This window comes from Musca autumnalis, unplaced genomic scaffold, assembly GCF_047663935.1.
Source record: "Musca autumnalis isolate F117 unplaced genomic scaffold, ASM4766393v1 scaffold_1, whole genome shotgun sequence".
NCBI lineage: Eukaryota > Metazoa > Arthropoda > Insecta > Diptera > Muscidae > Musca > Musca autumnalis.
Genome location: NW_027411644.1, coordinates 52,641,460 through 52,657,329, shown reverse-complemented (window position 1 = coordinate 52,657,329; position 15,870 = coordinate 52,641,460). Strand labels below are relative to the sequence as shown.

The 15,870-nt window shown below is 34.5% G+C and overlaps 1 protein-coding gene across 4 annotated transcripts in view; it reads right to left on the bottom strand.

The window, feature by feature from the left end:
• Nucleotides 1–15,870, bottom strand: part of Rim (Rab3 interacting molecule) — a 282,788-nt gene that overhangs the window by 111,030 nt on the left and 155,888 nt on the right. For all 4 annotated transcript variants that reach the window (XM_073974159.1, XM_073974170.1, XM_073974180.1 and 1 more), the window contains exons 9-12: nt 12,810–13,504; nt 7,280–7,417; nt 7,014–7,148; nt 6,073–6,261 (exon numbers count right to left, since the gene is read on the bottom strand). In XM_073974159.1, coding sequence (XP_073830260.1) covers nt 6,073–6,261; nt 7,014–7,148; nt 7,280–7,417; nt 12,810–13,504 — 1,157 coding nt within the window. The remainder of the gene's footprint in view (nt 1–6,072; nt 6,262–7,013; nt 7,149–7,279; nt 7,418–12,809; nt 13,505–15,870) is intronic.

The following is a 15,870-nucleotide window of genomic DNA, read 5'->3' as shown; positions in this document are numbered from 1 at the left end:
TAGACAACAGAAGGCCTATTGAGGACTTCTATCGAAAGCAGAAAGCCTCTTGAGGTCTTCTATAGATGCCAGAAGACCTGTAAACGTCTTCTATAGACAACAGAGGATCTCTTGAAGTTTATAATAGACAACAAAAAACAAAGTGAGGACTTCTATAGATTTCAGAAGACCTCTTGGGGTCTTCTATAGTTAACGGAAGGTCTCTTGAGGTCTTCAATAGACAACAGAAGGCTTCGTGGGACCTTCTATAGATATCAGAAGACCTATTAAGGTCTTCTATAGACAAAAGAAGACCTCCTGAAGCTTTCTATAGATACCAGAAAACCTGTAAAAGTCTTCTATAGGCAACAGAGGATCTTTTGATCTATAGTAGACAACAGAAGGCCTATTGAGGACTTCTATCGAAAGCAGAAAGCCTCTTGAGGTCTTCTATAGATGCCAGAAGACCTGTAAACGTCTTCTATAGACAACAGAGGATCTCTTGAAGTTTATAGTAGACAACAAAAAACAAAGTGAGGACTTCTATAGATTTCAGAAGACCTCTTGGGGTCTTCTATAGTTAACGGAAGGTCTCTTGAGGTCTTCAATAGACAACAGAAGGCTTCTTGGGACCTTCTATAGATATCAGAAGACCTATTCAAGTTTTCTATAGACAAAAGAAGACCTCTTGAAGCCTTCAAAAGATAGCAGAAAACCTGTAAAGGTCAACAAAGGATCTCTTGATCTAAAGTAGACAACAGAAGGCCTATTGAGGTCTTCTATCGAAAGCAGAAAGCCTTTTGAGGTCTTCTATAGATGCCAGAAGACCTGTAAAGGTCTTCTATAGGCAACAGAGGATCTTTTGATCTATAGTAGACAACAGAAGGCCTATTGAGGACTTCTATCGAAAGCAGAAAGCCTCTTGAGGTCTTCTATAGATGCCAGAAGACCTATAAAGGTCTTCTATAGACAACAAAGAAGCTCTTGAGGCTTATAGTAGACAACAAAAGACATATTGAGGACTTCTATAGATTTCAGAAGACCTCTTTGGGTCTTTTACAGTCAACGGAAGGCCTCTTGAGGTCTTCAATAGACAACAGAAGGCTTCTTGGGGCCTTCTATAGATATCAGAATACCTATTAAGGTCTTCTATAGACAAAAGAAGACCTCCTGAGGCCTTCTATATATACCAGAAAACCTGTAAAGTTCTTCTATAGGCAACAGCGGATTTCTTGATCTATAATAGACAACAGAAGGCCTATTGAGGACTTCTATCGAAAGCAGAAAGCCTCTTGAGGTCTTTTATAGATACCAGAAGACCTGTAAAGGTCTTCTATAGACAACAGAGGATCTCTTGAGTTTTATGGTAGACAACAAAAAACATATTGAGGACTTCTATAGATTTCAGAAGACCTCTCTGAGTCAACGGAAGGTCTCTTGAGGTCTTCAATAGACAACAGAAGGCTTCTTGGGGCCTTCTATAGATATCAGAAGAACTATTAAGGTCTTCTATAGACAAAAGTAGACCTCCTGAGGCCTCCTATAGATACCAGAAGACCTGTAAGGGCCTTCTATTGACAACAGAGGATCTATTGATCAATAGAGGACAACAGAAAGTATATTAAGGGCTCCCATAGAAAGCAGAAAGCCTTCTGAGGTTTTCTATAGATGTCAGAAAACCTACTTAGGTCTTCTATAGATATCAGAAAACCTGTGAAGGTATTCTTTAGACAACAGAGGATATCTTGATGTCTAAAGTGACAAAAGAAGGCCTATTGAGGACTTCTATCAAAAGCAGAACACCTCTTGAAGTATTCTATAGATTTCAGAAAGCCTATTGAGGTCTTCTAGAGATATCAGAAGATTTAAGGTCACTCTGGAAGTCTTCTGTTGACAATAGAAGGCCTCTGGAGTTCTTCTGTAAATATCAGAAGGCCATTTGAGGTTATTGAAGGGGTCTTCTATAGAAATCACAAAACCTGTTAAGGTTTTCTATAGTCAGCAGAAGGGCTCCTGAGGTTTACTGTAGATATCAGAAAACCACTTATGGTCTTCAATATACAACTAAGGATCTCTTGAGATCTTCTATAAACAACAGAGGATCTCTTAAGGTTTATAGTAGACAACAGAAGGCCTATTGAGGACTTCTATAGATTTCAGAAAGCCTCTTGGGGTCTTCTATAGTCAACGGATGGTCTCTTGGGGTTTTCTATAGACAACAGAAGGCTTCTTGGGGTCTTCTTTTGTCTCTAAAATATCTTAATAGGCCTTCTGATATCTATAGAAGACCCCAAGAAGCCGGATACCAAAAGACCTGTAAAGGTCTTCTATAGACAACATAGGATATTTTGAAAGCGAGGATATCTTGAAAGATAAAATAAAGCTCTGAAAGTCTCCCGTTGTCAGAGGAAGGCCTCTTGAAAATTTCTATAGTCGACAAAAGGAATCTTGAGGTCTTCTGTAGATATCAGAAGGGTGCTGAAAGTCTTCTATAGATATCAGAAGACGTTTTAAGCTCATCTGTAGAAAACAGAGGATACCTTGAGGTATATAGTAGACAACAAAAGGCCGCTTGAAGTCTTCTACTGACAACAAAAGGCTCTGGAAGTCTTCTATAGGCTATAGAAGGCATCTTGTCTTCTAGAGATAGCAGAAGATCTATTTAAGTCTTCCATAGCCAACAAAGAATCGCTTGATGCCTTTTGTTGACAATAGAAGGCCTCCTATAGATAAAGAACTACTTGTTAAGATTTTCGAGAGACAGCATATGGCGACTTGATTTATCCTATTGACAGAAGAAAGCCTTTGGAAGTCTTCTGTAGTCAACAGAAAGTCTCTTGAATTCTTCTATAGTCAATTGAAGACCTCTTGAGGTCTTCTATAGATATCAGAAGACCTGACGCACATATTAGACAAGAGAAGACCACTCTGGAAGTCTTCGGTTGATAATATAAGGCCTCCCGAGGTCTTCTGTAAATATGGTCTTCCATAAACAACAGGGAATCTCTTTAGGTCAGGAAGACCTCTTGTGGTTTTCTATCGTCAACAGAGGCTCTTTTAAAGCCTCATGTGGTCTTCTATAGATATTAAAAGTTTTTGTGGTCTTTATCGATATCAGAATGCTTTTGAGTTCTTCTTTAGATCAACAGAAGGCTTATTGAGATCTTTTACAAATATCAGGAGACCTGTTAAGGTTTTCTATACGAAATGTCGTTTATTCACTATTTCTTTGTACCAATCCACAAGAGCTTTTTTTTGAACAATTGTCCAATTTTGCTGGTTCTAACGAGAAAAAAATCACTTTTGCGGTCAGGTGTTCATGCAATATCAAATGCTAGTTGATGGGAGAAATGGCCAAGGATACCGTTCAAGCACGGTTTTTTTTCTGGCACAACGCCGATTTTGGGCCACCATCACGACGTTTGTTTTTTTGGATAGTGTTAGCCAAGATTGAATTCATTAAACCAATTTTTCACAATGCTATAGGATGGCCTTCTATTGACATAGAAAAATTTAATTTGATCGATGCACTCTTGCCGTGATTTTCCACGTCGAAAATTGTGAAAAATAATCGGACGAAAATGTTTTCAAGTAAATTCCATTTTTTTGCAAAATGATTATTGTTCAAGTCACTAAAAACAACAGAACACATGGTCGTATGTCAAACTGTCCTGAGTATGTTTAGGCTAAAAACTGTCAAAGTTTCCAAAAAGAAATTCAAATGGCGCCTGGAAACACGCGGTGTTGCCTAGGCCAGAAAGTTTTCCTGCATACCTCGTAAGCAACGGGGGACCTCTTGATGTCTTTAGTAGACTACGGAAGGCAATTTAAGCGCGGTACACACGATCAGTTTTGACTGTCGATTTTTCGGAAATATCGATTACTGTCAAACTGTCCAGCAACATCAAAACATTTGGTGGTTGCCTGATGGCTGTCAAAAATTAACGGCCACACCGGCAACCAACCGATTATTTGAGCAAAACTGACAGTCAAAACTGATCGTGTGTACTTCGCTTTAAAGTGATAGGGTCTGATGTAGACAATTGAGGAGGGCCTCTTGAGTTATTTTATAGATACGTGGGAATGCCCGAGTAAGAGGAACGCCAGTTTCGCGAGATTTTTGGTACTATTATGACATTTTCGATAAAAGTATGCAGAGTGGCCTTAAACTTGGTTTAGACTATGCCCTTATATTATGATTAATATATGTATTATTGTATGAAAAAATGGGGCTGGAATAGGGAGCACAAAGACTACTTGACTTAACTGCAACAGTGGGCCTATGTTTTGGGACATTTCAGAGACCATTTTTCAGGAAGTATCGCCTTCCACCGGAAATAAAGTATACTCTTGCAAACATGATCACATACAAATTTCAGCACGAGGCGTTGAGCTATTCTGGAGGAGGTATCTTGAAACTCCATCTTAGTTTGGCAGTCACTCCTTTCGATAGTTATCGACCGTTTTAACTAGTTTAATACTCCTGACTTTTGTGATGGAGGTACTCAAAGATTTTTTTTTTTGAAAATTGATGACGTGTTTTCCTTGGAGCTATCATTCTATATCCTCGGTATATCGTCGGTGTCATGCTTAAGTGTTCCATACGCCATTTTTGACTTTTTGAGATAAAGGTTTCTAGGGTTTTCCGGTATGCTCTTTCTGAATTTCTAGTCGGCTTTCTCCTATCTGCTCTAGTTTCCGAGATATCCACGCCTCGACGGAAAAGCATAAACTTTTTACAGTTATGAAATTAATATTTTAAAAACTTAGAAGTTTGAAAACACATTTCAAAAATCAGAATTTTAATTTTCGATTTAGAAGTATTTAATTTATTGAGGCAAATATGGAAATTTTTTTGTCGCTTTGTTCAATGTGATTTACAATATTTCACATTTGTGTCATAAGTGCGGATATGGAACAAATCGACAAAAATTCTTTTTTTAAAAATCTCTATAACTTTTATATTCCAATTCATATTCCTCTAAGTTTTTGGAAATATGTTCTATATACTATTATTAATATTTCAAGTGAAAAATATAAATATTTGCTTTAGTCAGCTCCACACAGTTGTGACACAAAACATTAAAATGCGATTATCTCAAAACGGGCAAATGGCGTATGGAACACTTAAGCATGACACCGACGATATGTCGACAGAACATACGAAGTACCTTTGTAAAGCTTTGAGTCAGGGATAATATCGTGGGAGTAAGAGTCGGACCGTTTGACTCTGATTCTTTTCCTATTTATTGACATATTTTTTCAGTGTATTTAATTTAAAAGGTCATCCCAACTTGGAATTTGGAACTTCGTGTGAGAAATGCATATAGGGCAATGATTTTTGAATGATTGATGAATGAATTCATGTAAGATAAACAAAAAATATTTTTAAACATATAAACACAGACACACACACATTTAGAAGTTCTAGAAAGAAAATGGTATGCACAAAGCCATTTTAGAATTCCAAATTTGTTTTCAATTCTTTTTTACAACAGAAAGTAGAAAATCACAGAATTTCATACAAACAAATGCTTTTATTTTAATATACAATAAATAAATATTAAATAGTTTTAAAATATTGTTATTGGTCCTAAATGGGTTAATTGGATATTAAAAAGAGAGATAGAAGTGTTTTATTTTTCTGATATTATTTGATTGGAGACTAAACGAAAACTATGGAGCCGTATAGTAGACATTAAGGGCTCAACATTGTCACAATAGTTACAAAAGTTATTTTATACAGAAGTAGATGTTTTTAGTAGTTCTACAGAGAGTGACAGAAAGACAAAGTTTGCAGATGGTTCTTACAAAATTATTCGCAGTATAAGGTAATTATTACAAGAAATAGAAGACAGCGAGAGCAAATACTTATAAAGAGAGACAGGGTGGCACAAGTGTTGGTTAGAGAGAGAGAGTTGTGGTTCTTCATATTTTCTTATTTAGTACTTAAAGTAAAGTACCAAAATAGGGAACGGAACGTAGTTAGAATAGTAGTAGTTTTAGATTGGTTGTTGTTGATTGTTGTTTGTGAAGTAGTATTAGTAGTTATTATTTTTGTTAGTTTGTTTTTGTTTTATAAATTTTGGTTACCTCAGGTGGTGGTGTACTTGCTGAACTACCCATCGATGAAATGCTGGCACCATCTCGCTGTGACTGTAAATCTATTTCAGACATTGTATCCGAATCGCTGTGACGCGATGTTGTACTGGGTGGCGATAAATGATCACTGGGTGTCAATATCACTATGTCCACATCTCGGGATGAATCATAACTGCGTAACTATAGATTTCAATTTTTGGAAGGAAGGAAAATTTGTAAACACAAATAAAAAACGAAAAACAAAAAAGGCATGAGGGAAATAGAAAATATTATGAGATGAGTTATAATTGTTGTTCTTTTGTAGTGGTAGGGATTTGTTTTAATGTATAAAATGAACAAATGTTGCTTTAATGGAAATTTAGTTATTTTTGAAAAAAATATATATGATAAATTTTTAATTATTTTACAGCAAAATTAATTTTTTTTTTGTAAAATTTATTTCCCTTCAAAACCAACTCATTATATTTTGTGTTGAAATTTGAAACTCACTAGGGAGAAAATACAGTCGAAAAGAGTAAACAAAATTGTTTGATCTTCAAACACATAAATATTGAATTGAAATATTCAATTGAAGATTACAATAACACCCCTGTTCGAATGCATTTTTATTTGTTACACATTAAGACCTCCTTGCCTCACTTCCATTTCTCATCGATTTTTTTTTTGTTTTTCACAAAAACACATATGAAAGTGTTGCAAATTATTTCAAATGACAATGGCTCTCTGGAGGCCTATTAAAAATTCCTAATCCCTTTAAATTTATTATTGTTGTCATTACAAAACCTTTTAATCGTTAAACATTTACATTCGTTAACATTTTCTTACGTTCACTCTAAAACATTTACTTTCACAAGAATCCAAAAAAAAAAAATCTCTGAAACTCAAAATTTAAAAAAAAAATAATAATTAATAAATTCATGTTGTGAACATACGAGATATGAGGTATCCTGATGTGGTTGTAATTTATACCAATCCGCTTCATCATCCAATGAATGATGGGCCAAATCAATAACCACTTCGCCAATAAAGTCATTAGCACCGTAACGCACGTAATCCCATAGAGTAACCTAAAGTTTGTGAGTACGCACGAAATTTTTTTTGGGGGGGAGGGAGGAAAATTTTGAAAAACAGTTTTTTTAATAAAGTTCTGGAATGTTCTCCCATCCATTGGAGTGGTTCGTTGTAGCACTGTGATTACCTCTAAATATCTGCCGGCTAAATCGCAACGCCTTAAACCACTGTAGATAAATGTTTGACCCCAACGTGGTTCACAGGTACTGGCTAATGTTTTCGTGCGTCTTTTGGATTTTGTACCACGATCGGGTAAAAGGAACACCTTTAAATGGAACGAAGAGATTAAATAAATAATTATAAAAATAATAAAAATACATAAATAGAGTTGATTCTGAAATGCGGTTGGATGTTTTTAGATATTATAATAATGAAGGGACGAAGGTTTGATTTGATTTATGTCGAGAATGTGTAGAAATTTCAATCACGTTGAAATATTTTAATGATATTCGAATATACGGATAACGTCGGAACTATATTTAATGTTAATGTGGATAATATTTTCATAATGATTTCTTTCGGATAATTTGAGCAACTATTTCAAGTCGTTTGAATGACAGTGATAATGTTTTTTTCATATTCGGATAGTCTGAATAATATGTTAAGGGATTTTGGAAAATGTTTTCTAAATATTCGGATAACGTAAAATTTTTTTCGATATTCTGATAACTTGTTTTATCCGAGGATAACGTGGTAATGTTTTATGATATTTGGATAAAAAGGATAGTGTTTTACATTCGGATAACTTGGATAATGATTTCTCGCTATTAGGATAACATGGATAATGTTTTCTCGATATTAGGATAACACGGATAATGTCTTCGGTTAACGTGTCTTCGGTTAACGATATTCGGTTAACGTGGCTAATATTTTTCTCCATATTCGGTTAACGTTGATAATGTTGCTCCATTTTCGCCCCATAATGTTGCTTCCATGTCAGTATTCGGATAATGTTTTCGTGATATTCTGATAACTTGGATATGTTTTTTACGACATTCCAATAACGTGGATAATATTTTCTCGATATCGGATAACGGATAATATTTTCTCGATATTAGAATAGCGTGTATAATGTTTTTTCGATATTCGGATAATGTTTTCTCAATATTCGGAGAACGAGAAAAATGTTTTCTCGATATTCGGATAACGTGGATAATGTTGTCTCGATATTCGGGTAGCGCGGATAATGTATTCTCGATATTCGGATAACGTGGAAAATTGTTTAATCGATATTCGGATGACGTGGACAATGTTTTCTCAATATTCCCATAACGTGAAAAATGTTTTTTAGGTATTCGATAAACTTGGATAATGTTTTTCTATATTTGGATAACGTGGATAATGTTTTGTCGCTATTCGGATAACGTGGATAATGTTTTCTCGACATTCGGAAAGCCTGGATAATTTTGTCTCGATATTAGGATAACTTGTTTTTCGATATTCGGATAATACGGATAATGTTTTTCGATATTCGGATAACGTGGATAATGTTTTTCGATATTCGGATAGCATGGGTGATGTTTTTCGTTGTTCGGATAATGTTTTTTCTTTATTCGGAAAACGTGGATAATGTTTTCTTGATATTCGGATATGTGAATAATGTTTTCGGGATATTCGGGTAATTTGGATAATATTTTCGCGATATTCGGATAATGTTTTGTCGCTATTCTGTTAACGTGGATAATGTTTTCTCGACACTCGGATAACGTGAATAATTTTGTCTCGATATTAGGATAATTGAGTAGTGTTTTCTTGATACTTGGATAACTTTAATTGTATTTTCTTGATATTCGGATAATATGGATAATGTTCTTCGATATTTGGATAACGTGGATAAAGTTTTGTCGCTATACGGATAGCGCAGATAATGTTTTTTAATATTCGGATAACGTGGATAATGTTTTGTCGCTATACGGATAGCGTGGATAATGTTTTCTCAATATTTGGATAACGTGAAAAATTTTATTTCGATATTCGATAAACTTGGATAATGTTTTTCGATATTCAGATAAAGTGGATAACGTTTTGTCTCTATTCGGATAACGTGGATAATGTTTTCTCGACATTCGGATAACGTGGATAATTTTGTCTTGATAATGTTTTTCGATATTCCGATAACGTGGATAATGTTTTGTCGCTATACGGATATCGTGGATAATGATTTCTCGACATTCGGATAATGTGGATAATGTTTTCTCGATATTAGGATAACTTGAATATATTTTTTTTATGTTCGGATAGCATGGATGATGTTTTTCTTTGTTCGGATGATGTTGATAATGTTTTCTTGATATTCGGATATGTGGATAATATTTTCGGGATATTGGGGTTATTTGTATAAAATTTTCGCGATATTAAGATAACGTGGATAATATTTTCTTGATGTTCGGATAACTTGGATAATGTATTCTCTATATTTGGGTAACGCGGATAATGTATTCTCGATATTCAGATAACGTGGATAATGTTTTGTTGATATTCGGATGACGTGGATAATGTTTTCTCAATATTCGGATAAGGTGTAAAATGTTTTTTTTTTCGATATTAGATAAACTTGGATAATGTTTTTCGATATTTGGATAACGTGGTCAATGTTTTGTCGCTATTCGGATAACGTGGATAATGTTTTCTCGACATTCGGATAACGTGGATAATTTTGTCTCGATATTAGGATAACTTGAGAGTGTTTTCTTGATACTCGGATAACTTGAATTGTTTTTACTTGATATTCGGATAACGTGGATAATGTTTTGTCGATATTCGAATGACGTGGATAATGTTTTCTCAATATTCGGATAACGTGAAAAATGTTTTTTTTTCGATATTCGATAAACTTGGATAATGTTTTTCGATATTAGGATAACGTGGATAACGTTTTGCCTCTATTCGGATAAGGTGGATAATGTTTTCTCCACATTCGGATAACGTGGATAATTTTGTCTCGACATTAGCTTAACTTGAGTAGTGTTTTCTTGATACTCGAATAACTTGAATTGTATTTTCTTGATATTCGGATAATATGGATAATGTTTTTTTCGATATTCGGATAACGTGGATAAAGTTTTGTCGCCATACGGATAGCGCAGATAATGTTTTTTAATATTCGGATAACGTGGATAATGTTTTGTCGCTATACGGATTGCGTGGATAATATTTTCTCAATATTCGGATAACGTGAAAAATAATAAACTTGGATAATAATAAACTTGGATAATGTTTTTCGATGTTCGGATAACGTGGATAATAAATAAACTTGGATAATAATAAACTTGAATAATGTTTTTCGATGTTCGGATAACGTGGATAATGTTTTGTCGCAATACGGATAGCGTGGATAATGTTTTCTCGACATTCGGATAACGTGGATAATGTTTTCCCGATATTAGGATAACTTGAATAATGCTTTTTGATATTCGGATAGCATGGGTGATGTTTTTCGTTGTTCGGATAATGTTTTTTCTTTATTCGCAAAACGTGGATAATGTTTTCTTGATATTCGGATATGTGAATAATGTTTTCGGGATATTCGGGTAATTTGGATAATATTTTCGCGATATTCGGATAATGTTTTGTCGCTATTCTGTTAACGTGGATAATGTTTTCTCGACACTCGGATAACGTAAATAATTTTGTCTCGATATTAGGATAATTGAGTAGTGTTTTCTTGATACTTGGATAACTTTAATTGTATTTTCTTAATATTCGGATAATATGGATAATGTTCTTCGATATTTGGATAACGTGGATAATGTTTTGTCGCTACATGGATAGCGCGGATAATGTTTTTCAATATTCGGATAACATGGATAATGTTTTATCGCTATACGGATAGCGTGGATAATGTTTTCTCAATATTTGGATAACGTGAAAAATTTTATTTCGATATTCGATAAACTTGGATAATGTTTTTCGATATTCAGATAAAGTGGATAACGTTTTGTCTCTATTCGAATAACGTGGATAATGTTTTCTCGACATTCGGATAACGTGGATAATTTTGTCTCGACATTAGGATAACTTGAGTAGTGTTTTCTTGATACTCGGATAACTTGAATTGTATTTTCTTAATATTCGGATAATATGGATAATGCTTTTCAATATTCGGATAACGTTGATCATGTTTTTTTCTCTTTACGGATAGCGTGGATAATGTTTTTCGATATTCTGATAACAAAATTTTCGCGGTATTAAGATAACGTGGATAATATTTTCTTGATGTTCGGATAACTTGGATAATGTATTCTCTATATTCGGGTAACGCGGATAATGTATTCTCGATATTCAGATAACGTGGATAATGTTTTGTTGATATTCGGATGACGTGGATAATGTTTTCTCAATATTCGGATAAGGTGTAAAATGTTATTTTTTTCGATATTAGATAATCTTGGATAATGTTTTTCGATATTTGGATGACGTGGATAATGTTTTGTCGCTATTCGGATAACGTGGATAATGTTTTGTCGCTATTCGGATAACGTGGATAATTTTGTCTCGATATTAGGATAACTTGAGAGTGTTTTCTTGATACTCGGATAACTTGAATTGTTTTTTCTTGATATTCGGATAACGTGGATAATGTTTTGTCGATATTCGAATGACGTGGATAATGTTTTCTCAATATTCGGATAACGTGAAAAATGTTTTTTTTTCGATATTCGATAAACTTGGATAATGTTTTTCGATATTAGGATAACGTGGATAACGTTTTGCCTCTATTCGGATAAGGTGGATAATGTTTTCTCCACATTCGGATAACGTGGATAATTTTGTCTCGACAGCATGGATAATGTTTTTCGATGTTCGAATAATGTTTTATCGCTATTCGGATCACGTGGATAATGTTTTCTTGATATTCGGATAACATGGATAATGTTTTCTTGATATTCGGATAACGTGGATAATTTATTACGATAATCGGATAACGTGGGTAATAGTTTATCGATATTTTTGGGTATGCGGATAATCTTTTCTCAATATTTGGGCATTTCTCGATATTCGGATAACATGTAAATTTTTTATTCGGATAACATGGATAATAATTTCTCCATATTCGGATAAAGTGGATAATGTTTATCGATACTCGGATAACGTGGTAATGTTTTATGATATTCGGATAAAGAGGATAGTGTTTTATGATATTCGGATAACTTGGATAATGTTTTCTTGATGTTATGATAACGCGGATAAAGTTTTCTCGATGTTCGGATAACGTGGACAATGTTTTCTTGATATTCGGATAACATGGGTAATGTTTTACGAATTCTGCTAACGTTGATAATGTTTTCGCGAATGTGTTCTCAATATTTGTATATGTGTTTAATGTTCTCGAGATATTCGGATAATGTGGATAATGTTTTCGTAATATTCTGATAATGTCTCGATAATGTTTTCTCTTTATAAAGATAACGTGGATGATATTTTCTCGAAATCGGATAAGGTGGATAATGTTTTCTCGATATCGGATAAAGTGGATAATGTTTCCATGGCTAACGTGGATAATGTGTAATGCCCAAAATGTCTTTTGAAACATAAATTACAGTGGGATAAATTCCTATGATTTGAAAAACCGTTACCCCACTCCACATTTCTGAACCAACTGTGTAAAAATAAAAAAAAAAAACAAAAACAAAATCCACAACTTTCCCGCTACTTACTTTTGCATAAGGATTTCTGGCTGCACCAGTTTGACGCAACGTCAAACCAGTGGCACAAACAATCGTTACAATCAACTGTAATGACGTTTGATCATAGCCCAATTTCATCTGGAGTTCACCTTCAATGTGTGCGGGTATGGGTCCAACCATAGCTCCAGCCAGTGAGGCGTGTTGCTGATGTGGTAGCTGCTGCTGCTGTTGTAAGAGGAGGAGTTGTTGCTGCTGGTGGTGGTTGTGTGGTCCCAAACCTGAGCCATATGTATACGGCGAATGCGATGACGATGGTGGTATTTGATGGCAATGATGGTGATGATGATGGCCCGCCGTCGTAGTTGTTGCTCCGCCTTGTATCGATGATGATGATGACGATGTCGGTGGTCGATGCGGTGGTGCTGTGTGGGATGTGTGACTACTGCTACCGCTGCTGCAACTACTGACCGATTGATTGCTGCTTGTGCTGGCGGCACTCGACAAGTGTTTTGGTCCCAAACGTTGTTGAGCTGCTGCGGCTGCTGCTGATGTTGTTGTGCCTGCTGTCTCGTAGCTGCGTACATTCGCACTATGTCTTAGGTTAAGACCACCGCCACTACTACTACCGCCACTACTGTTGTTGGCATGAAAATCGGGTGATCCAGGCGAGGTTATAAGTACACTCGGCTTATTACGATGAACTTCTATATCATCAACTAAGGGTGCTGTGGTGGTTGATTGGTTGGTTGTGTTGTTGTGAGAGGCAATGTGATTTTGCAAAGAAGAAAAAAATAAACAAAACAAATTAAAAATTAATGTGGAATATAAATTAATTTGCTCTAAGATAAGTTGTATACTATTTATCTACTACATATGCATATATGTATGTATTTTTTATTCACAAGGTCTTTTAAAATATTTGCCACCAATATTTATTAATTGTTTTGGTCCACCAACATATTTCATCAGCATAAATTGGAAAAAGCTTGAGCTGTTGCCATTGCTTGGGTGATAATTTCTTGAAATTCAAAATTTCTAGTTCCTGATTTTACTAATTTTAAACTTCTTATGTAGAGGTTTTACCACAGTTCCCACATATACGAATCCCAGTCTTATAGGTATAACAAGTTAATTTTTTTAACGAGATAACTCACAAATGGTTTTAAGCGTTCAGGCCAAGCACAAAGTTTTAAAACATTATGTTGATACAGTTTTCACACTGATGTGTATAATATTTCCACATTAATCCGAGGGACTGAATAATGTTTTCACATAAAATTACTAATTATGGATAAATTAGGCATATCCCAAGTGAGTTAATGACAATTACATAACATGAACAAGGTGTGCATCCCATTTTGATAACCTGGATAATGTTACCAAGATATTTAGGTGACATGTATAATGTTTTAATTACATTTGGATAACGTGGATAATGCTTTAACGATATTCAAATAACGTGGAAAATGTGTTCTCAATGTTCAGATAGGCGGTTAATAATTATGTTGCATTTGAAAAATTAATTTTTCTCACGGTGCGCCTTAACTAACTTTAAATGAAAGGTGCTTACACCTGTGAAGTTTTTGCGGAGTTTGAAACTACAATGTTCATAGATGAGAAAAAATAAAACAAAAAAACAAAAAAAAAATCGCCGGAGGGATTTTCAAATAAATTAGCACTAAAAAAATATTGTGGCAGTGAAAATTCTCTACAAGATTGTCCACTATGACTTTTTCTTAGGTTTTTACCATTTTTGAGATAAAGAAATTCAAATTGGGACAATGCATTGACTGTATCTCCTCCTTATAAAACAATGTCATGTATGGTGCCCTTAACTATTTTTAAATGAAAACCGCTTACACCTGGGAATGTCCGTAGATAAGAAAAATCCAAAAACTAGAAAAAAATCGCTGGTGGGATTTTCATATAATTCGCGCTTAAAGTTCAAATTTTTTTAGAGATTTTTAGGTTTTCAGGCATTTTTTTTTGTTTTTGGATTTTTCTCATCTATGGGCATTACTATTTCAGAATCCGCGAAAATTTCCCAGGTGTAAGCGGTTTTCATTCAACGTTATTAAATGGGGCACCGTACTTGACATTGTGTTGTAAGGATGCGATACAGTCTACAATTTAAACTTATATATCTCAAAAAAGGTAAAACATTCAAAAATACCATTAAGGTCAATCTTGTAGAGCATTTTCACTGCTACAACATTTTCTTTAGTCCGATTACTATAGGACTTGCGGTTTCCAACAAAATCGTGTAAACCTAAAAAATTCCTAAAAATGTGAACTTTGATAGCGATTTATTTGAAAAACCCTCCGGCGATTTTTTGGTTTTTCTCATCTATGAACTTCCCAGGTGTAAGCACCTTTCATTTAAAATTAGTTAAGACGCACTTATGATATTTATATGAGGAAAAGTCAAAAATTTTTAATATGCCATTTGAAAAAATTTAAAATTTTTTTGTAGCTACATGAAAGAGTTTTAGTGCATGGATTGAGAAAAAATTCCCTTTCTTAAATCTGTTCGAGATACTAATTTCAGTTATTGCGCGCAAAAGTTATGCCAGTTTCAATTCTGATTATAAGAAAAATCTTATAACAAGTAAAAAAGTATCAGTCTGCTTTGCCGACAGAGATATACCCTCAGCCTTTGTGGACTGAAATCATTTTTCCAAAAAAAAAAAACTTATGTATTTAGGGGGGTTTTCAAAATTTTGGCCGTATGCACCGACAAAAGTATGGATAGAATTAAAGCTCAAAAATTTGCGGGAATATCGATAGATAAAGCTTTTTTTATCACACTAACCTGCGAAAAACATAACATAGCTATATTCGGTAATATATTCGATTCGAGCCCTCCAACCACTACATATGGTGCCATAGGGGTTTTTTACAACTTTCGGGCTGTTTTCTCAAAAAGTATGGACTTCCCCTGAAAACAATTTTACTGCCGTAATTGAGACAGCGAATGCAAGTTGCTTCAACAAAAATCACAGTGATTCGAGAGCAGGTCTTAAAGTGAATTTATCCAAAATTTTGTGTGGGAGGTACCCGAAGGAGTGGACAAATATAGTCCATATTCGAA